Source organism: Sander lucioperca, chromosome 9 (assembly GCF_008315115.2).
Source record: "Sander lucioperca isolate FBNREF2018 chromosome 9, SLUC_FBN_1.2, whole genome shotgun sequence".
Lineage (NCBI taxonomy): Eukaryota > Metazoa > Chordata > Actinopteri > Perciformes > Percidae > Sander > Sander lucioperca.
This window is the reverse complement of record NC_050181.1, coordinates 19,235,872-19,258,304: the sequence shown is the minus strand read 5'-3', so window position 1 is coordinate 19,258,304 and position 22,433 is coordinate 19,235,872. Positions and strand designations below refer to the sequence as shown.

The window sequence follows — 22,433 nt, the reverse complement described above, 5'->3', positions numbered from 1 at the left end:
ATCCATGAGTACGGAAGGACTGAAGAAGATTCTGGATGATCTCAAACCCAAGGCAAGAAACATTACCAAAACCATCAAGTTCCCAGAATCTATGTCACTGGAAGAACAAACTACCTCAAATCATCTCTTGAGATTTGTAAGAGAAAGAGATGAGAAGGAGCTTGGCCTATTCCTCAGGTACTGCACAGGGTCTGACTTGTTCCTATCTAAGACCATTAAAGTCACATTCACAGCAGAACAGCCACAGTTCGCAAGGGCGCCTTTGGCTCACAGTTGTTCTTTGGAACTGGCATCTAACTACAAAGTTAGCTCCAGAGACCGGCAAGGCCTTAGGCTTGCCCGTAGGTGAACACTCTGGGAGAGCTGTCAACGTGGACTCTGGGAGGTCTGTCGACGCAGACTCTGGGAGGTCTGTCGACGCAGACTCTGGGAGGTCTGTCGACGCAGACTCTGGGAGAGCGGTCATTGGAGACTCTGGACGACTGGAAGACTCTAGCAGAGCGGTCATCGGAGACTCTGGACGACTGGAAGACTCTAGCAGAGCGGTCATCGGAGACTCTGGACGACTGGAAGACTCTAGCAGAGCGGTCATCGGAGACTCTGGACGACTGCACGTCAGCGGCGGTTCTGGAAAGCTGCACGTCAGCGGAGATTCTGGAAGGCTGCACCTCAGCGGAGATTCTGGAAGGCTGCACGTCAGCGGAGATTCTGGAAGGCTGCTAACCAGCCGGGGATCAAGGGAGCTGCTAGCCAGCCAGGGATCTGTGAGGCTGCTGGCCAGCCGGGAATCAGGGATGCTGCTAACCAGCTGGGGATCAAAGAGGCTGCTAGCCAGCCGGGGTTCAGAGAAGCTGCTAGCCAGCCGAAGCTCAGGGTGGCTGCTAGCCAGCCGGGATTCTGGGAAGCTGCTAGCCAGCTGGGAATCAGGAAAGCTGCTAGTCAGCTGGGGATAAGGAAGGCTGCTAGTCAGCCGGGGATCTAGAGGACTACTAGCCAGCCGGGGACCAGGAAGGCTGCTAGCCAGCCGGGGATCCAGGATCAAGGACAACCTGGGGACACTAGGGAACTCGGAAACGTTAGGAAACTCGGGAACTCTAGGAAACTCTCGGGGACTCTAGGAAGCTCGGGGACACTAGGAAGCTCAGGGACACTAGGAAGCTCAGGGACACTAGGAAGCTCAGGGAAGCTGGGCAGTGCTGGAACACTGGGCAGCTTGGGGACACTAGGGAGCTCAGGGACACTAGGGAGCTCGGGGACACTAGGGAGCTCGGGGACACTAGGGAGCTCGGGGACACTGAAGGCTGCTAGCTAGCCTGGAGTCAGGGGGGTTACTAGGTGGCAGAAGTGTTGCACGTCAGCTCGGGAACAGAAGGGTTGCACGTCAGCTCGGGAACAGAAGGGTTGCATGTCAGCCCAGGGTTAGGGGAGCCGCACATCAACCCAGGGTCAGGAGAGCTGCACGTCAACCCAGGGTCAGGAGAGCTGCACACCAGCCCGGGAACAGAAGGGTTACACGTCAGCTCAGGAACACTGGTCTGCTCAGGAGAACTCACTGACCAAGTAGCAGGCTGGGTACCAACTGGCAGCAGGGGTAGCTGACTTCTAGCAGGCTTGGAAGAAGATGGCCTGGTTGCATGTTGGGGTGTTGGCTCACGGCTAAGAGTTTCCAAGAAGTCCTGAATCCATTCCGGCAGGGAGCTCCTAAGCCAGGGTTGAATGGAATCTCTCCAGCGAGCAGAGCGAAGAACTGCCTCCTTAGCCTCCCAACCTTGGGCAAATCTCCACTCCCCAACAGCACAGATAAGCCTACAAGTAAGGTCACAAAGTTCGTCCTCGAATGACTCTGCTGGGTCCATTGTGGTCAGATCATTCTGTTACGTGAAGTGAGGAAAGTGGACCCAAATGCAGGGAGAGGCAGGCAGGCAGGAGATGGCTTGAGTTCAGGGATTTATTGGTTAACAAAAAACGGCAGCTCAGAGGCTGGAAAAACCACACAAAGAAACTAAGAGAAAAATACAAAAGCAACAGGAAAAACATAGGCTGACGGCAACTCGGGCAGGAAACAAAAGGAGCAAACTTACAGGGACAGGACACAACGGAATAAAAAAAAAAACGATCTGGCACCAGACAAAGGAAACACAGGGGCTAAATAAACTAGGTAACGAGAAGACGCAAGACAGGTGACACCAGGGCTGGGGAACAGGTGGAGCACATCAGACAATCACACAGGCGGGAAAACACAAAGTAAAGCTAGACAAGACAAGACAGAAAACAGACTATCAAAATAAAACAGGAAACAGGAACGACAGGAAACAAGAAATAAACTAAACACAGAGACTTGACACAACAAGATACAACGACACAACAGGGAACAGAAATATACAGAATAATAATACAAAAAAACAGAAAATGTACAAAACCATAACATTTTCAACATTTTCATAGCATGGACTCTACATTTGTTACACTTAAGGGGCACAGACCCTCATTTTTAGTAAATTTGTCTCTTGGACCCAAATCTGAGAATATTTTTATTAAACCTATATATGAGTTTTTCTAGAATTCCATGACTGGAAAACCCTAAAGTGCCCTTGCTGGTCCCAAGACCCAACATTATCAATGTGGCCTTCTACACAGAAATCACATTATCTTATAGTAAAATAGTAAAACATTTCAACATAGCATCAACTGATGCAAAGGCCAATGATACTTGAGAAATGTAAACTTTTGGAGAGGCCTCATTGCTGGAAATGCCATCATCATCATCATTATTAGAACCATGGACAGTGCATCTGTCTGTATACTACAACAACATCAGTGATGAGGCTCTGGCAGGAGTGCTGTTATTAAAGGCCTCAGGTCTTTGTAAAGTCGTATTGCCTCTGTAGCGTTATGACACTGTGCTATGTTGTTCTCTTCCATCACCATCAAACAGAGTTCATGCAGGTCATGGTCGCAGGAAATGTCTATTTTCCACAGACAAATGTCCTCTTGGAGAACAATCCCCACTCTTTCATACTGTAGTGGATGCAAATAATCTTGTGCGTGATAGAGCTCAGGTACATTGTACATCAGACATGGTTTTCCATGATAATTAGAGTGTCCGTTTCCACCTGCTCGAATGCGATGGTTGTCCCACATTGTCACAACGGTGTCTAACTCGTTCTGCAACACAAAAACATGAGGATTTCAATACATATGATGACTTATTTTGAAAATGAGTACATGGAAGAAGCCACCTTAGCCGCCTTACACTGTATATATTTATTATATATCATTATAGCACCATAATGGGGAAATGCAGTATTGTTTTATGCTATGGTGGAGTTATCAGCAGAATAATAATTGCTCCAGCTTCCTGCACTCAGCCATAGTAGCCTTCATAATGATGACAAGAGTATTGACCCCAGAAAAAAAAGCCTACATATTGATGCCATATAGGCTTGGAGAAAAAGTCCAGAGAGCTCAGAAGTTTAGACACATGTCATGAGGGTGCTCTTTGGTGGGAGACACAAACATTCATAAAAGAAGAGGAAACCAAAACCTAGAAACAATCCAAAAGAATATTTGTGGTGATCAAATCAAATTATTATTGCAGAGAGAAACTTATTACATATACCAAATGCAAGCTACAGTATATCCAGGATTCAATGAGGAAACTGATTTCAGTCCTTTTTTTATAGTTTTTCTTGTATTTGTGGTCTGATGCCTGTGTTGCTCTAGAGATTTTGTTGCTTGTACATTGATTTATCATTATTGTTTTGTCTATCTCTTTATTTATTTTTTCCACATTTTTCATCATATATCTTTTCTTACATTTTGAATAGCCATCATGTACTTTTACCTGTGAGTTCATTGTCTACCTCCTCAGGTGTGTGTAATTAACCTGTCTACTTAAGGGGAATCTGTGTGCTGTGGGTTACACCCTGAAGAAGGCTGTTGTGCCACTACCATGAGATGTATCCCAGCTCTACTTTTATGTATTAGTATGCTTTTAACCATTGTATCTGTTTTGACTGTTCCTTCTTTCTTTTTTCCTCCCTTCCTTCTTTCCTTCCTTCCTCTCTTTTTTCCTTCCTTCTTCCCCTCTTTCCCTCTTTCTTTCCTCCCTTCCTCTTTCCTTCTTTCCTTTCTTCCTTCCTCCTTCCCTTCTTCTGTCCTTCCTTCCTTCCTCATGATATAGCCATCTTAATAAAGACTATTTACATTTTTTGCCAGAGTGCTTTTGGTTTCCTCTTCTTTTTGGAAATATGTAGCTACATTTGACTCCAAGTAGCTAGTCATCAATTGGATATGGAGGGAAAGGAAAACAAGTGAACACTAAACAGTAGTCTATATCAAACCCTGGACAGCTCCACTTTAGCTTCATCATTTAGTTACATCTGTGGTTCAAATACTGACTACAAAATCCCATGTAGGCCTATGTGAACCTAGTATTAAGCTCTATGTTAACATAGTGTAGTTCTATGTTAAAAATAATAATAATAAAAGCATAATGTTTATGTCAGTGGTTGATAGAGAAACAGAGCAGGGACCCCCTTATAGTTAAAATAAAATGATGTTGCATTTTAAGTGTGATCTATAATAACAAGTGCACACCACGATATCAGGATTGATACTCCTTTAATAGGATATCTTTAAACTGTCAACCAAAGGTGCATTCATAAACGTAATGCTGATGAATCATGTGTGATTCATCAGCATTTTAATTGATTTATCCTTAGTTGTGACACAGCTTGTAAAGTTGGATTTGATATGAGCGACGAGGTTCAAGTGTATTTCATGTTTGTCTCATTGACAGATAGAGCCTACAGACAGGTATACAGACAAGTGGAGCAGGTGGCAAAATGATATTAAAGCTGGTTCATATCAAAACAACACGAAATACAGCCCTGAGATGTAGGCTACTATATTGAAGATATGGACAGTGGAGGACTTACTTGGATAATCTTAAGAAAGCAGAATTGGATGAGACCCTTGTCTATAAAATCCCCATTAAAGTCTCCAGTTGCCTGGAACTCCTGGAAGACGTCCCTCCAATAGCTTGCGTTCTGTCTCCTGTAGATCCCCCACCAGCTTTCGATCCGTTGATTTGCTGTACTGCGTCCTTGGAACACACATGGCCCATGCACAACGCCAGTCTCATCTTTTCGGAAGAAGTGTTGCAGCCTGTTAACATGGACATTTTCAGTTCCCAAATCTGATCGGATTATTTTTGGACACCCCCCAAGTCCCGTGACTGCATTCATGAAGTATGCTGCGATGACTTTGGGGTTACTATTGGAAGAATTTGCTCGCATCCAGATTATATGACGCGAAAACCCATCAATGCATCCGTTTATTCCAATGCCGAAAGGGGTCAGCTTGTCATAGGAGTCCATATGCCATAAATAATTGGGCCCTGGGACACTATAACATCTTCTCCGAAGTCTTGTTCCTCTCCATTGCTGTACGCCCTCTGGGTCAAGATATGACTGAACCTCCTGAACCATGTCTCGAGTAACGCGCAGTCCAGCCAATCTGCACCTCTCGTGCATCATTCGGTAACCATGAAGACAACCCGGTCCTCTTATCTGGTTGCTAATGAAGTTAACAATCTCAGCAGGATCACTTAACCGTCGCCTGTGAAGTTGTAACCGGGCTAGTCTTCTCCTTAAATGACGAGGACTAATCTGAATGCCATCTCTAACAGAAAGGCACAATGCAATTTCTGCCTGTGTTAGACCTTGATTGTAGTACATCCGGATGCGTTGATCAATAATGTGATCTGCCATGTTCACTTCCCTTGGACACACCTGGACCAGATAGTAGCAGCAGCTCTTGAAGGCTGAAATCAGGACGATAACATTAACCAGCATCAGACTTGAAAATGATCCCACAAAAACAAAGTAATGCTGTGCCACAAACCATAATAATAAACCCAGTCACATATCAAAGTACTACTAAATGAATTAATAAAATTTATTTACGTTTCACATCACATTGCTAAGTTAACGTTAGCCTACATTTACGTTACCTTAGCTGAAACAGCTGGATATATAAGAGTTTGTTAGCCTCCCATCTGCTAACTGGTAGCCCCTAAACAAACCCAGTCAACTAATAAAGTGTATACAAATGTGGCGCACAACTTACCGGTAGGCTACAGCTACAGCCAGTGGTGCTACGGAAGCCGTTCGTTGCAGCGCATTAGTTTGAATTCAAGACGAACACATTATTAATTAATTCGTTATCTTGATAAAACGATCTTTGTTGTGTCGAGATAACAAAATAATGAATTCTTTATCTCGATAAAACGATCTTTGTTATGTCGAGATAACGAAATAATTAATTAGTTATCTCAAGAAAACAAACTTTGTTATATCGATATAACAAATTAATAAGTCGTTATCACGAGATAACAGTGCATAAAAAAAATAAAAATCCATGGCCATTCTCAGCTTCCGTAGGTTTTAGCATTATGCCTAGTTATTCAGTTAATTGTTTAATTCTATTTTCTGTAGACTACATTTAAATGATCTAGGCTACTGGGTGGTCTAAGCACCTTTACACTCCCAATAATAACATAGTGGTGGGGACACATAGCCTAAATCATTGTATTTTATACTCCTGATAGTCAAATTTATTTTTTGTTATAAGTATTAAAATAGGCTACACAACTCAGCCTGGGAAATACCAACTATGTGTAGTAGAAATAAAGCTAACAATTTTCTCTTTTTTCATTTTATATATTTATATTTTTGTTCCCTAAAACACAACTTGAATATGGCAGATATGCCAAAATTGCATCATAGTGTATCTGGTCTGGGGAAACTATACGACAGGTGATCAGGTCAACTCCATTCTTCCATAACTTGGCCAATACCTTAATGACATCAGGGATACACACCTTTGACCTTTGACTATGTCATCCTATTTGTTGCTAAGCATAGATAAGCCAGCCAGGTGTTTTAAGAAACATAATTTAGTGTATAAAATTTAAAGAGAATGTTGTGAAGTGGAATATAAACAAATTTTGAGCAGATTTAGAGCTGATACAAACTTGGATAGCACATAGTTTGCAGAGAGGGTATTTCCCCACCATGTCAGGTAGTGTTTATAAACCGAGTATAAATCCATACCATAGACAGTGAATTATATTCTGAGAAAAAAGATAGCCGTGCAGTAACAGTTGATATAAAGTAAACTTGTGGAAAAACTTCTATAAAAACTATTTGAAACTGTACAGAGCAACAATCAATAGAATGAAATCAATTGCTGCTAAATAAAGTGTTACTTTTTCTGGGAAGTGAATATATTAATATCAGAAACAAAAACAATAATTTAAAAATAAAAATAAATACTCACTTAAATTATGAAGACATTTTTTTGACTGCCTTTTTCAATTTAAAATCAAATTTCAAAAATCATAAAAAAAAATCATAACAGAAGTTATCTTGGGTCAGTTTACAGGTAGAGTAGGTCTAGACCACAGTATAGACCCAACAATTCCCCCCAAGAGCGAGCATTTGGTGGAATGGTGAGAAAAAACCTGACTCTTGGTTGATGGCCATCTGCTGCTGCCGGTTGAGACACAGAGACACATATACAGACATACAGATATACCGAAATATGATTCATAATAATTCTAGCAGTTGGCATGATGAACTGTGGCAATTATAGTAAAAATAAAGAAAATAGAACTACAACTAGTAATAATAGTAGTAGCAGTGCAGGGCGTCGAGCAGGACTACGGCAGCAGCTGCAAACATGATCCAGGTGTCACCACAATCCAAGGAAATCTGCGAGGTGATAAAGCAAACTGGCTCAGAGGAAGATGATCCCCAGAACTGAGTCAGTAAGCACACAGATGGAGCGATAGAGGAGGAGAGAGGAGCTCAGTATGGCATAACAAGTCCTTCTCCAGTCTAAACCTACAGCAGCATTATCTGAGGGTGGTCCAAGGCAAAGCTGAGCCAGCTAAAAGTTTTATCAAAGAGGAGAGTTTTACGCTTATTCTTAAATGGGTAAATGGTGTCTGCCTCCCGAACACAGACTGGGAGCAGGTTCCACAGGAGAGGAGCCTGATTGGTTGACTATGTGTTTGAATAGGGTAACCCTCCTCCATCTACTCAGCATCGTGACCCAGCTGGGGCAGGACTAATTATGTGATTGGTTGGAAATGACAGTGGGGCAGTCGTCACAGGTCCCCACCTATGTTCGCTGCACACTTTGAAAAAACAACAACATACATTTTGTCTCACTGTGCTTTATACTATACTATATTATATATATATATATTATACTGTATATAGAATATGAAAATATTTGATTTGCATATCATAGAACAGTGTTTCTCAAATAGAGCTCAACAGTCCCGCCCACAGCGGGTTCCGGAAGTAAAAATACAATGCAATTTCTCCATTGACAAATTGGAGTATAAGCCATAAAATTGTACCCGTCGATGGTAGACTTAAAACCAGCTACGACATGACTCAGCAATTGTATATGCTCATATAGATGCCAAAAGTTCATGGGGCACCAACCTTGTTTTGAGATAAATGTCTTTTATTCGTGATGTCTTGGATAAGTACTCCATTACCCACAATCCTGACCAATCCCACAATCCCACAGTGATGCCTCTGATTGGTGGAACTCATGCTGGTGAGGAGGGGGAGGACGGGGAGTTACCATAGACAGTATATAAACTGGACCAACAGATCCCGTTGCTCTGGACGGAGATCAGTGAAGGCCATTAGAAGTACTTATCCGGTGAGCACCGAGTGTTACTGCGCAGCCTCCAACTGAGAAAGACGACATAAATGTGACGTGAGCAACCTGTCTGAAAGTTGGAAGTCTTCTGGTAGCTGTGCCAAGAGAAATCTCAATCATTCCCAGTCTTACAGAGACGGAGAGCGTAGGTATATGTAAGGAGATAACATAGGCACAGGCTAATTATTGCTAACTAAAATGCTAGTTAACATTAGTAATTGAACTTAAACAGCTAATGTAAGTCAAAACTGCCTGCGAGCTTCTCCTGTACTATATGGTAATTCCTTTACTATGAGACAGTAAGTCTCGTGGTTATGACACAATCGTTAGCCTATTTTTACAAAAACGTCTGCTATGGAGCCATAACGTGAGGTACAAGGTAATGGAGCCTTTTATACATTGTCGTTTCTTTAGAAATAAACAATGGACAAATAAAGTCTTTAAACGCTTCAGATGTAAAGTTATTCGCAAGTCAAATTGACGTCAAAATGAATGGCAGTCAACGGGAGGCTAATGGGAGGTGATGGCTTGGTAGCATCAAAATGGCGCCATAGGAGGTTAGGGTTGTGAGGAGACTCTTACCCCCTTGGGAGCTGCCTGCACGATCTGTCATGTGCATGCCCAAAATGATAATCCTGTTTTACGAGGATTTACGACACTGCATGAAACACGATCTGTTCCACGCTTCTGCCGTTAGTTAGTTTAGTAGACAGCTTGATTCAGTCTAAAATAACGTTAACTCAAACTAAACACTGGGAAAAGCAGGCTATAGCTGACGTAACAGCTGTTATATATGGACATGGAATATGGATTTTCTGTTCGTTCTTTCAGTCGAAATGATTACATTATATTACATTACATGTCATTTAGCTGACGCTTTTATCCAAAGCGACTTACAATTAAGTGCTTTCAACTGTGAAGGTTCAAACTCCAGACAACAAGTAGTAAGTGTAAATACATTAGCTTTAAATAGGCAAAGCTACAAAGACACATATGAAAGTGCAGGTTCAAGAATTTTTTATTTTTTATTTTTTTAATCCGAGGTGTAGTCGGAAGAGATGTGTTTTTAGCCTTCGGCGGAAGAAGTGTAGGCTTTCGACCATCCTGATATCGATGGGGAGCTCGTTCCACCATTTGGGAGCCAGGACAGTGAACAGTCGGGATTTCGTTGAGTGATTAGTTCTCCCTCGCTGTGAGGGGGCAGCAAGCAGTTTGGCTGATGCAGAACGAAGTGGGCGGGTTGGGGTATATGGTTTGACCATGTCCTGGATGTAAGCTGGGGCTGATCCGTTCGTGGCCCTGTACGTCAGTACTAATGTCTTGAAGCGGATGCGAGCCGCAATTGGTAACCAGTGAAGAGAGCGGAGGAGCGGTGTGGTGTGAGAGAACTTGGGGAGGTTGAAGACAAGCCGAGCTGCTGCGTTCTGAATGAGCTGCAGGGGCCGTATGGCACATGCAGGCAGGCCAATCTGGAGGGAGTTGCAGTAGTCTAGACGTGAGATGACTAGAGCCTGAACCAGAACCTGAGCCGCCTTCTGCGTTAGAAGGGGACGTATCCTTCTGATGTTATGCAGCATGTATCTACACGATCGGGTGGTTGCAGCAATGTTAGCAGTGAAGGAGAGTTGGTCGTCAAGTGTTACACCCAGGTTTCTAGCAGTCTTGGTGGGGACTACCACAGAGTTGTCAATTGTTATAGTCAGGTCTTGGGTAGGAGAGCCCTTCCCTGGAAGGAAAAGGAGCTCAGTCTTGTCGAGGTTGAGTTTCAGATGGTGTGTAGACATCCAGGAAGAAATGTCAGTCAGACAGGCCAAGATGCGTGCTGCTACTTGAGTTTCAGACTCCGGAAAGGAGAGAATTAGTTGGGTGTCATCTGCGTAGCTGTGATAAGAAAAGCCGTGCGACTGAATGACAGACCCGAGAGAGTTGTTGTACAGACAAAAGAGGAGGGGACCCAGGACTGATCCCTGAGGAACGCCAGTTTTGAGTGGGCAAGGTTCTGAGCTAGATCCTCTCCAGGTTACCCGGTAGGTTCGGTCTGTCAGGTAAGATGTGAGCAATGAGAGCTCAGAGCCTCAGACACCCAGATTTCGGAGTGTCGAAATGAGGATATGGTGGTTCACTGTGTCAAAGGCAGCAGAAAGATCCAGAAGGATGATGATGGAAGAGAGAGAGGTTGTTCTAGCGATGTGAAGCTGCTCAGTGACAGCAAGGAGGGCAGTTTCTGTAGAGTGACCAGCCTTGAAGCCAGACTGGTGGGGATCAAGAAGATTGTTGTGGTGGAGATAGGTAGAGAGTTGATTATAAATGGCACGCTCAAGAGTTTTAGATAGAAATGGAAAATGATATGTTGTATGCTTATGAGTCACATCGTAGCTGGTTAGCCTAAGGCACAGTCTAAAACTCTTTATGTACGGATTTTTCCAGACGTCAATGGGAGAAATGAATGGGAAACTTACTTCTGGAACCCAAGGTCTCTCACAGGAGGGGCGGGACTGTAGAGCTCTATGGGGGTACACATAGCCCCTAGGGGTACTTTGAAGTACTGCAGGGGGTATGTGAGATAATTTTCTTTAAATGTTAATTTAAAAAAAATGTCATGCATAATTCCTAAAATAATTATACTGTAATAATGAATGAATTTGGTGATTCTAAATATTTGAAATAGCACTTTAGTGTTTTTCAATTACAATGTTGTTGTTTAAAGTGACTAGATGTAACTTTTAAATGTTTCTGAAACTGTATAATGTTCCATCTGATGATCTTAAATGAGCTGTAACAGCAAATGAGACTAACAGTGAAAAGAACGCTACTTTTGTATAGTTTTTAGTAATGCGATTTTCCCCGCAAAGTCACAAAATGATTTATGGCATGTAGACGGAGCTACAGTAACACATTCTGAAGGGTCACAGATTTTGGCTGAACACGGAAAAACCTGTTCTGTACCCAGCCAAGGGTAGCAGGATATTTCTTTATATATGGCTAATTGTATTTTAATGTTATTTTAGAAGTTATCTGTTGTAGTTATGGCTGATACTGGGGCAGGACCATCACAGGAAAGAAGGAAATTAAACAAAGAACTAGAAAATGCATTTCCTGCAGAAAATGCTTGTGAATGCTGAATAGCTAAATTGCTAAAGCTAAACTGGATGAATAGCTTAAATCCGTAAGAAGAAGCTGAAGTAGTGAGAATAGTTGGAAAAGTGGGAATGATTTTAATTAGTATGAATTTCATTGACAAGTTGAATAACACCACTAATGTAAAAAACATTTTTAAATCTAGGGCTAAAGCTAAACTGGATTTCTGGTTAATATGTCTAAGGAGATGGTGAAGTTGTAGGAAATGTGGAAAAGTGATAATTGTTCTAGTTAATATGAATGTCTTTAAAAAGTTGAATAATAGCCATACTGTATGAACGTTGTAGGTGTTACAACAGTGGCACAGCAGTGGCACACATCACGGCACCACAGTGGCAAGTTGTCGGCAGTTGAGAGACTCTGCCTCAATTCTTCGTCAACTAATCAGAAGTTTGATTTCCTCGGAAAACCCACAAGATAAGTGTGCATGGTTTGCTTTATTATGGATCCCAGAGCAGTTCTAGGTAAGCCCCGTCCTACGACGCAGCCCGATTGGTTGAAGTTAGGCATTGACCTCAAGTAGTTAAGGTTAGGATAGCCGATTGGTCAGGGGATACAACAGGGGACCTGAACAAATCCGGTTCTGTTATCTCAAGCGAGCATGGACGCCTGGCCAATCATAGCTGCCGTATGTCCGTTTTAATGGCAACAAGTAAAGTATTTTTTCTTGAACATCACTATAACGTTTCCATTTCTCAACCCATTTCATACACAGAATTTCTTACCTTCAGTGGTGGCTTGTTATGAAAGGGTGCTAGGGCGCCACCCCCATCACTATTCTAGAAAAACAAATGTATAGACCTAGTTTAACAACAAAATTATTTTGAAATTAAAATTGTTTACTCATACGATGTGTTGGCTACATCATGTTTAAAGTGGTTTCATGGGCCAGCAACGCTGGATTAATGAATGTATATGTACATCTTTCAACTTCTAGGCAAACATGTGACCTGAAGTGGTCTCTGATTGGTTTCTCCTCCGGACTTAGTTTGCTAGGTCACTGGGCTCGATTTTTTGCCCCCAACTGCTCCTTCTAGGCAGCGCTGCGACCGCTGCCTTCAAGGCACCTAACCCTAACCTTAACCTTAACCCTAACCATAACCAGTGCCTAATCCTAGAGCTGTTGGGGGCAAAAAACACAGATAAATGGTCACTGGCGAATCAGAATTGAATAAATGTTATTTTATCCAATCTGACTGATTCTCGACACCTGTCACACAAAGTGTGTGTGTGTGTGTGTGTGTGTGTGTGTGTGTCAAACTAAGATATATATAATATATACACTGTGTACAGAATTATTAGGCAAGTTGTATTTTTGAGGATTAATTTTATTATTGAACAACTACAGCACTCACAGTCAATCCAAAATGTTAATAAACCTCAATCCTGAATATTTAAGGAAGTAAAAGTGAGATTTTGGCTTTCTAATGAGAAAATCTATGTGTGCAGAGTTATTAGGCAACTCTATGTGTGTAGAATTATTATGCAGCTAAATGAAAAATGAAAATGTTACCATCTCACTTGTGTATTTCCATCTGTTAAAGTGAGAATAATCAACAAACAACTCAATTTAAACATTTCTGAAAAAAAAAATAAAAAAATATCAATGACCAATATAGCCACCCTTCTTTTCAATAACAGTTATAAGCCTTCCATTCATGGAGTCTGTCAGTTTCTTGATCTGTTGATGATCAACATTTTGTGCAGCAGCCACCACAGCCTCCCATACACTGTTCAGAGAGCTGTACTGTTTTCCTTCAGCGTAAATCTCACGTTTAAGAAGGGCCCACAAGTTCTCAATAGGGTTTAGATCAGGTGAGGAAGGGGGCCATGTCATTATTCTGTCATCTTTGAGGCCTTTACTGGCTAGCCACGCAGTGGAGTACTTCGATGCATGTGATGGAGCATTGTCCTGTATAAAAATCATGGTCTTCTTGAAAGATGCAGACTTTTTCCTGTACCACTGCTTGAAGAATGTACCTTCTAAGAACTGGCAGTAGGTTTGGGAGTTCATTTTGACTCCATTTTCAACCCGAAAAGGTCCAACTAGCTCATCTTTAATAATGCCAGCCCATACCATCACCCCACCTCCACCTTGCTGTCGTCTGAGTCGCAGTGTAGCTCTGTGCCCATTACTGATCCAGCCACGGGCCCATCCATCTGGTCCGTCAAGAGTCACTCTCATTTCATCAGTCCATAAAACCTTTGAAAAATCTGTCTTCAGATATTTCCTCGCCCAGTCTTGACGTTTCAACTTATGTTTCTTGTTCAGTGGTGGTCGGATTTCAGCCTTCCTTACCTTGGCCATTTCTCTGAGCACTGAACACCTTGTACTTCTGGGCACTCCAGGTAGGTTGCAGTTCTGGAATATGACAGCACTGGAAGATAATGGGTTCCTGGTAGCTTCACGTTTGATTCTCCTCAAATCTTTGGCAGTTAATTTGCGGGTTTTTTTCTCAACACGTTTCTTGCGACTCTTTTGAGTATTTGCTACAAACGTTTGATAGTTCTGTGATCACGCCCCAATATCTTAGCAATTTCAAGAGTGCTGCATCCCTCTGAAAGACTCTTTACAATTTTTGACTTTTCGGAGTCAGTTAAATCTCTTTTTCTGCCCATTTTGCATGAGGAGAAGAAGCTGCCTAATAATTATTCACACCTTGATATAGGGTGTTGATGTCCTTAGGCCACATCCTCCCTCATTACACAAACACACATCACCTGAAATGCTTAAATCCAATAAGCATTCAAGTTTATATAGCTTGGAGTTGGAAAAAATGCATAAAAATTATGATATGGTCCAAATACTCATTTGCCTAATAATTCTGCACACAGTGTACTAAAGAATTTAAGAAGTTCAAATGGGAGTTTTACAGTGAGGACTTAAATGAGCTTGAGTGTAGTCAAAAGAAGTCAAGGTTTCCTTAAAGTGTCTTTGTTGGAATACGGATAAAACATCAGATGAGGTCTAAAGCCTGAAGAGTTGGACTATAATAACTTTTATTTAGGGTTAGCCCTGTGTGTGTGTGTGTGTGTGTGTGTGTGTGTGTGTGTGTGTGTTACATACATTAACATCAAGATTAATTTATATTAATTATATATACTGTATACATATACACTATATATATAGGCAAGGCAAGGCAAGGCAAATTTATTTGTATAGCACATTTCAGCAGCGGTGCAATTCAACGTGCTTTACATAAAACAATAAAACACAGTTAGAAATTAATACAAGTTAATGCAAAATTAAAAATGGTTAATACAAAATTAAAAGCAATTCATACAAAATTAAAACAGTTAATCAAAAACAGATTAAATACAGGAATAAAAGAATGAAATTCCCAATACAGTGCAGTGCAATGAATTAAACAAAGGCAGTATCGAAAAGAAAGGTCTTCAGCCTTGATTTAAAAGAGTTGAGCGTAGGTGCCGATCTTCAGTTTACCGGAAGTTTGTTCCAGATACATGGTGCATAGAAACTGAATGCTGCTTCCCCCTTTTTTGTTCTGATTCTGGGGATGGCAAGCAAACCTGTCCCTGATGATCTTAGAGGCCTCTGTGGTTCATAGTTAACAAGTAGATCTAAAAGGTACTTCGGCCCTAAACCATTTAGCGACTTGTAAACCAGCTGAAGAATTTTGAAATCTATTCTTTGGGGTATAGGAAGCCAGTGTAGAGACATCAAAATTGGAGTGATGTGATCTACTTTCCTTGTGTTTGTGAGGACTCGAGCAGCAGCGTTCTGAATCAGCTGCAGCTGTCTGATTGATTTTTTAGGGAGACCTGTAAAGAAGAAACTTGGTCTGTATCATCCCAACACCTTAAAGATGAAAAGTTATTAAAAGAAAAACTTTTCATCAGACGGTGTGGGCATGGCGTGGCGGCCATTTTGTGTTGAGCGATGAACAAAGAAGTTGTTGTAACTTGAGTGTATGTTGTCGTATCTGCCCGAAAATTCTCACGATTGACAAGGGTCCAGGCCTGAGGACTCGTACAGGCCATATTTGACTTTTGGTCATAGCACCCCCCGCTGGCAACAGGAAATGTGCCTTATATGACGAACTTCATCCGATTTACATGAAACTTAGAATGTGTGGTCTACATGTGATAATGAGCCAGCCCCTATAATATAACCACGCCCACTTACTCAGGCCACGCCCCCTTTCATAACATTTGAACCGTTTAAGGTAGAGTCTTGTGTGAGGTGTCATTGAACTCAGCAGAGAGTTGCTTCTTCATTGGTGATGGTTTGGCCCGCCCCCTATGCTTAAGCCACGCCCCCTTTCATGGATGCTGATCCATCTAAGGTAGAGTCTTGTGTGAGGTGTCATTGAAATCAGCAGAGAGTTCCTTCTTCATTGGTGATGTTTTGGCCCGCCCCCTATGCTTAAGCCACGCCCCCTTTCATAACATTTGAACCGATTAAGGTAGACCCTTGTGTGAGGTATCATTGAACTCAGCAGAGACTTCCTTTTTAATTGGTGATGGGTTGACCCGGCCCCTATAATTTAGCCACGCCCCTTTTTATAACTGGTGACCCATTTAAGGAAGAGTCTTGTGTGAGGTGTCATTGAACTCAGCATAGTTGCTTCTTCATTGGTGATGGTTTGGCCCGCCCCCTATGCTTAAGCCATGCCCCCTTTCATAACATTTGAACGATTTAAGGTTGACCATTGTGTGAGGTATCATTGAACTCAGCAGAGAGTTCCTTATTCATTGGTGATTGTTTGGCCCACCCCTCTGTGCTTAGCCACCCCCCCTTTCATACATGGTGACCCATTTATGGTAGAGTCTTATGTGAGGTATCAATGAACTCAGCAGAGACTTCCTTTTTTATTGGTAAAGGTTTGCCCCGACCCCCATGCTTTAGCCATGCCCCCTTTAACAGCTAATAAACTGTATGACGTAGCATCTTGTGTGAGGTATCATTGAACTCAGCATGGAGTTCCCTTTTCATTGGTGACGATTTGCGGTGTCTGAGTGCCGCGCAAATGCACGGTCGCAAGGAGTGGCGAATGCCGGTAACCCCGACATGTGCAGAGGAGCGAGGGCCCGTCCATCGCTGCTTGCAGCTTTAATTTTAATTTTTTCTTTGAAGAAGATGGTGAAATCGTTGCAGGCCTTGGTGGATGAATAATAAATAATATAAGCTATATATGTATTTATATAGTTTATATACATTAATGTTAATGTTCTGTTATTGTTCATATTACTGTCTGTAGTTGCAATTTGACTGTCTGGCAAAAATGCTGCGTCATGTTTACTAATTAGTGGCCACTTTTTGTAAACACAGTAGGGAACCCTTTGATCTCTGTAATCAGCTAACAACCGTATCACCAGCTGTTAGACTGCTCCCATTAAGAGACCTGTGAAAAGAAGGCTCAGACAGCCTAAACGATAGGTGGTCAGCAGTGAAATGACCTCATCCTGAGCACCACAAGGCCTTTGTGAACGTATTGGTGTATCATTTGTGTAGATACAAATAAAAGATTGCTCAGAAATCGCAGTTTCAAAATACTCTACGTTTGCATTTTGGCTCAAGAGAAATGAGGATAAATAACATTATCATCAATGAAAGATCCATCAACCATCTTGTCGCTCTGAGGCAGATAATTCAAAAACTCCAGCTCATATCACTTAAATGACACATTTTCTGAAACTAGACAAGCATACCTACATTTTCACATATAAATCATGTATGACAAGTAAAAATTGTGGGTGTGAGAGCAATTTACAGAGAAGAGACTAAGATGATTTTTTTAAGGCTCCGTGCTCCAGCGATGACATCACCCACTGTAAGTCACAGAATACACAACCATTATAATCAATGAAAATGCCTGAAAGGAACACTAAACTTAAACGCTTAATAGACCCTGAATAGCTGAATTTGTCCTGAATGTTTTAAATTTGGATGATGTATGTAGGTGAAAGTATGGAGGAGATAGATTTTGAAGTAAAAGAGGATTTAAAGAATTTGAAGCCTGCTCTCAATGACTTTACTTGGAAAAAAAGCTTAACATTTTAAAAAGTATTAATAGCAGAACAAATGTTGAAGAAGTCCCATCATGTGCTTAAAGAGCCGAACATATGCAGAAGTTAGAGATGACCAAAAAACGTACGGATTAATAAAAATAAAGAAGTGAATAACAATACTGTGAATGCTGCTGAATCAGCACAACAACTAAAAGCTTAAAGGGAAAGTGAAAGACGACGGGGAAATCCGAGTCACACTCGGTCGGGCTTTCAACAGATGGTGACAATTACGGGATTGTTAATGATTTAAAGTGCTCATATTATGCTCATTTTCAGGTTTTCAGGTTCATAATTGTAATTTGAGATTGTATCAGAATAGGTTTACATGGTTTAATGTTCAAAAACACCATATATTTGTTGTACTGCACATTGCTGCAGCTCCTCTTTTCACCATGTGTTCAGGTCTCTGTTTTAGCTACAGAGTGAGACCTCTCACTGCTGTAACATCTTTGTTGGGAGTCGCACATGCCCAGTAGCTAGGTAAGGACTACATGAGCTAGCTAGCTGTTTCTCCAACTTCAGTAGTACAAGGCAGGATTAGCCGGGAGACTTCTTCTAAATGAGGGCACACTTCCAACTTTGTGTGGAATACCTGCAGAACAGGGACATGAAAGTAGTTCTATACAATTTATTTTGTAGATTAGGGTGAATTTGTGTGTGTTGTAGCAGTGTTTTGCCATTGAGAACGAGCTAGCATGCTAGCACTAGCATGCTAACGGTTAGCCTCCTAGCCCCCTCGTTTCGGCTAGTGCAGATTTTGGCCAGCTCACCCGGAGACTGAAGGCAGGACACATTCAGAAACCGTATCTCACTCAAAACAGCATGAATGTTTTTTTTCAAAGTTTGTATGCATGTGGAAGCACCAGAGACACAAAATAACACCCCAAATCCCAGAAAAAGTAATTTTTTCAGAATATGGGCACTTTAGAACCGACCCTGAATAAGACGTCAGGTATGTAATATGTCTATTTCCTTTATAAAATAACTTTAGATTGCACAATGTGGTTGTTCGTTAATAGCCGACATTAAATTACGCCCCCCCCCCCTTCCATTTAGTGCAGACGTGTTATTCCTTTTAACCCGTGTTTGTGTTGGCCTACTATTTTCTTCTCCCTTGTCCCCCTGTACCTTGTGTAAAGCGTCCGTGGGTTTCATAAAATGCACTATATAAATCTAAATTATTATTACGTTGGTTACTACAACAATCTCTTAAAGTGCTCATATTATGCTCATTTTCAGGTTCATATTGTATTTAGAGGTTATATCAGAATAGGTTTACATGGTTTAATTTTCAAAAAACACCACATTTTTGTTGTACTGCACATTGCTGCAGGTCCTCTTTTCACCCTGTGTGTTGAGCTCTCTTTTTTAGCTACAGAGTGAGGCATCGCACTTCTGTTCCATCTTTGTTGGGAGTCGCACATGTGCAGTAGCTAGGTAAGGACTACTAGCTAGAAGCTAGCACTGCTAGCGGTTAGCCACCTCGTTCTCAATGGCAAAACACTGGTACAACACTATAGTACTACTTCCATGTCCCTGTTCTGCAGGTATTCCACGCAAAGTTGGAAGTGCGCCCTTGTTTAGAAAAAGTCTCTCGGCTAATCCTGCCTTGTACAGACTGAAGTTGGAGAAATAGCTAGCTGATGTGGTATTAGCAAAAGTGATTAGCACACACCAAATGTCTCGGCCAATGACGTAGACGGCCTTGCCGATTTTGACCAACTCACCTGGAGACTGAAGGCAGGACACATTCAGAAACCGTATCTCACTCAAAACCCCAAATCCCAGAAAAAGTGATTTTTTCATAATATGGGCACTTTATTGCTTTGGCTCGTGACACAGTGACAGTGATACCATTACCCTATTTATCTCACGACACATCCAAAGTAGGCTAAGTTACTGTATGCAACACTTGTATGAAATGTAGCGATGCGTCTGTAACTTATTCTTTTATTGTAAATGCATAATTTTCTGTCTGAGCTAAACATTCATCGCAATTGTCCAAAGTGGCTGCTAGAATCAACACAAACTGAAAGTTACATATAGCCACTTTAATTTAGATACTGATGGCTTTAATGTGCCTCTTTCTCTGCCTCACAAACTTGTACACATTTATGGTGTGTGTGTGTGTGTGTGTGTGTGTGTGTGTGTGTGTGTGTGTGTGTGTGTGTGTGTGTGTGTGTGTATGCGTAATTGTTGGGAAAAACTATTCTGGTCAGGCTAAAAAGATATTTCAATAGGGGCACAAGTTTGAGAACCATTTTCATAGAGGACTATTGGCCTTGTGGTCTGTCCATTTTGAGTGCCCTACTAGTCATTATTGTATATCTTTATATTGATTGTACACGTGATAAGGTAATGGAACATGCCCCGTACTGAAAAGTCATATCAGGAAGTTCCAATAGTTCATCCATAAGGTTGTAAAACTGCTGCAATAAAATACATACACACACACACACACACACACACACACACACACACTCACACACACACACACACACACACACACACACACACACTCACACACACACACACACACAGACACACACACACACACACACACACACACACACACACACACACACACACACACACACACACACACACACACACACACACAGGGCACTGGGACCATACAGTGTATATGACTGGGAAAATGATATTGCACTCATGCTGGAGATTTTTCCTTCTACTCCAGCAGGCTTCCAAGTGGTGAGTACAACAACCTTATCACTCACTTGGGTGTAAATGTTATTTTTTCTGACAGTTTGTTCAAGTCATGGCCCTCCATTGCCTGGTGTTTCTTAGGCTAAATCTACACTAGTACTTTTCCGTTTGAAAAACAAATATCTTTTGCTACATTCACGCTTTACGTCCACATTACTCTGGTGTTTCTGAGCCCCTAAAATAGATAGATTTGGAAACAGTGCTGCCTCCATTTTGGTTTGAAAACTCTGGGGTTGCTTTGTATTCTGGACAGGCACAAATGGAGACCTTTGGAAACAACGTTGCACATCAGTTAGTCTTATCTGTTATGTAGAGTTAAATACCTTTCAGTAACAGTTTCAGCTTGTATATTGTATACGTGAATAAAATAGCCTTGCCAGCCTACTTACTGCAGTTCCACAACTACTGGAGCTATGAACTCAGAAAAATGTGCAATTTGTTTTTCATTACAGACTTTGTGGACGTGTAGCGGCTGATTTATCTTGGAGATGTCTCCTATGGGCTTGTATTGCCTTCTCTTTATCTCTGTCTTGGTGTGTTACTGGGTGCCAGCAGGCTGCTATGCCGACGGCAAGGTCACCAAAGTCTGTGGCAGCATGGAACCCCACCATGGTGTCCCCAGTCAAACCGCTCACAGCCCCTACAGCCTAGAAACCAACAGCACTAAGTTCAGTCCCGGAGATCAGATCAAAGGTACCTAAGGACTGTGACAAGTCAGTTGTCAAGATTTGCTGAAAAAACAGCTGATCATATTGTAAATTGAAACATAAATACAGTCCCCTCCAAAAGTATTGGAACTGCAAGGCAAATTCCTTTATTTTTGTTGTTCACTGAAGACATTTGGGTTTAAGATCAAAAGATGGATATGAGACAAGAGTTCAGAATTTCAGCTTTTATTTCCTGGTATATATTTGATATTTATTTATTGAAGAGGAATAACCCCTTGAGATGAACCATCTCGTTTTCGAGGGGGTCCTCGAGTCCAGATACAGAAATTAACATTGACCTTACAGCGGCAGTCAAACAGAAGAAAAGAAAAGAAAAACAAAAAAACAACAACTTACTTTACGATAATGGTAAGTGCAAAAATATATAGTACATAACTCATACAAACAAAACATTCACTCATGCAAGACTCTCCAAAGGTTGCTCACTCTTCCCTCAACAAAGTAAACACATGAAATATATATGTACCGAAACACACATCTAGACACCAGTAAACACGTATGCACACATAAATGTAAGAGATTAATGCACCATGCTTAAAATAGATTTCATTTAGTCCAGTTTAAGAGTATCAACTCTATCAGTGATAACCACTGTAGAACAATAGTAAAGTAGTGGCCACCAATAATGCTCCAGCATCTGTCCTGACCTGTGCACTCAAACCAGCACATAGATCTCAAAAAAAAAAAAAAAAAAAAAAAAAAAATTAAAAGCAATGCAATTGCATGTATTTTGAAGATGTTGAGCTAGGGCATTTTTAAACATTGGAAAGGAAGTCAAAGAGCAAATTGAAATTGGAAGGTTATTCCACTCATAAGGTGCTTTATATTGAAATGCATATCTTCCTATTTCTTTGTTGATTTGAGGAATGAGAAAATAGATTTGGTTATTGTGTCGCAAGTTATAAAATGAGCTGAATAAGATTAGATATTGTTTTAAATAGGAAAGATAGTCCATATAAATGCATTTAAAAATAAATTGTGACCAATGAAAACGCCTTCTATCTGGTAGGGTCAGCCAGGACAGTTGATGGTACATTTCACAATGATGTGTTCTGTAGG

The 22,433-nt window shown here is 41.4% G+C and overlaps 2 protein-coding genes across 4 annotated transcripts in view; one reads left to right on the top strand and one right to left on the bottom strand.

Moving 5' to 3' along the window:
- Positions 1–2,478: 2,478 nt before the first annotated feature.
- Positions 2,479–5,301, bottom strand: LOC118495918. Its single transcript, XM_036005464.1, has 2 exons — positions 4,941–5,301; positions 2,479–3,165 (listed from the first exon to the last, which is right to left on the bottom strand). Exons 1-2 carry the CDS (start codon positions 5,298–5,300, stop codon positions 2,815–2,817), a joined length of 711 nt encoding a protein of 236 aa, XP_035861357.1. The 5' UTR covers position 5,301; the 3' UTR covers positions 2,479–2,814.
- A 15,254-nt stretch (positions 5,302–20,555) lies between these two features.
- LOC116055593 (putative ferric-chelate reductase 1) overlaps positions 20,556–22,433 on the top strand; it is a 36,090-nt gene continuing 34,212 nt past the window's right edge. For all 3 annotated transcript variants that reach the window (XM_031307621.1, XM_031307620.1, XM_031307618.1), the window contains exons 1-2: positions 20,556–20,631; positions 21,099–21,339. In XM_031307621.1, coding sequence (XP_031163481.1) covers positions 21,135–21,339 — 205 coding nt within the window. In that variant the 5' untranslated portion in view covers positions 20,556–20,631; positions 21,099–21,134. The remainder of the gene's footprint in view (positions 20,632–21,098; positions 21,340–22,433) is intronic.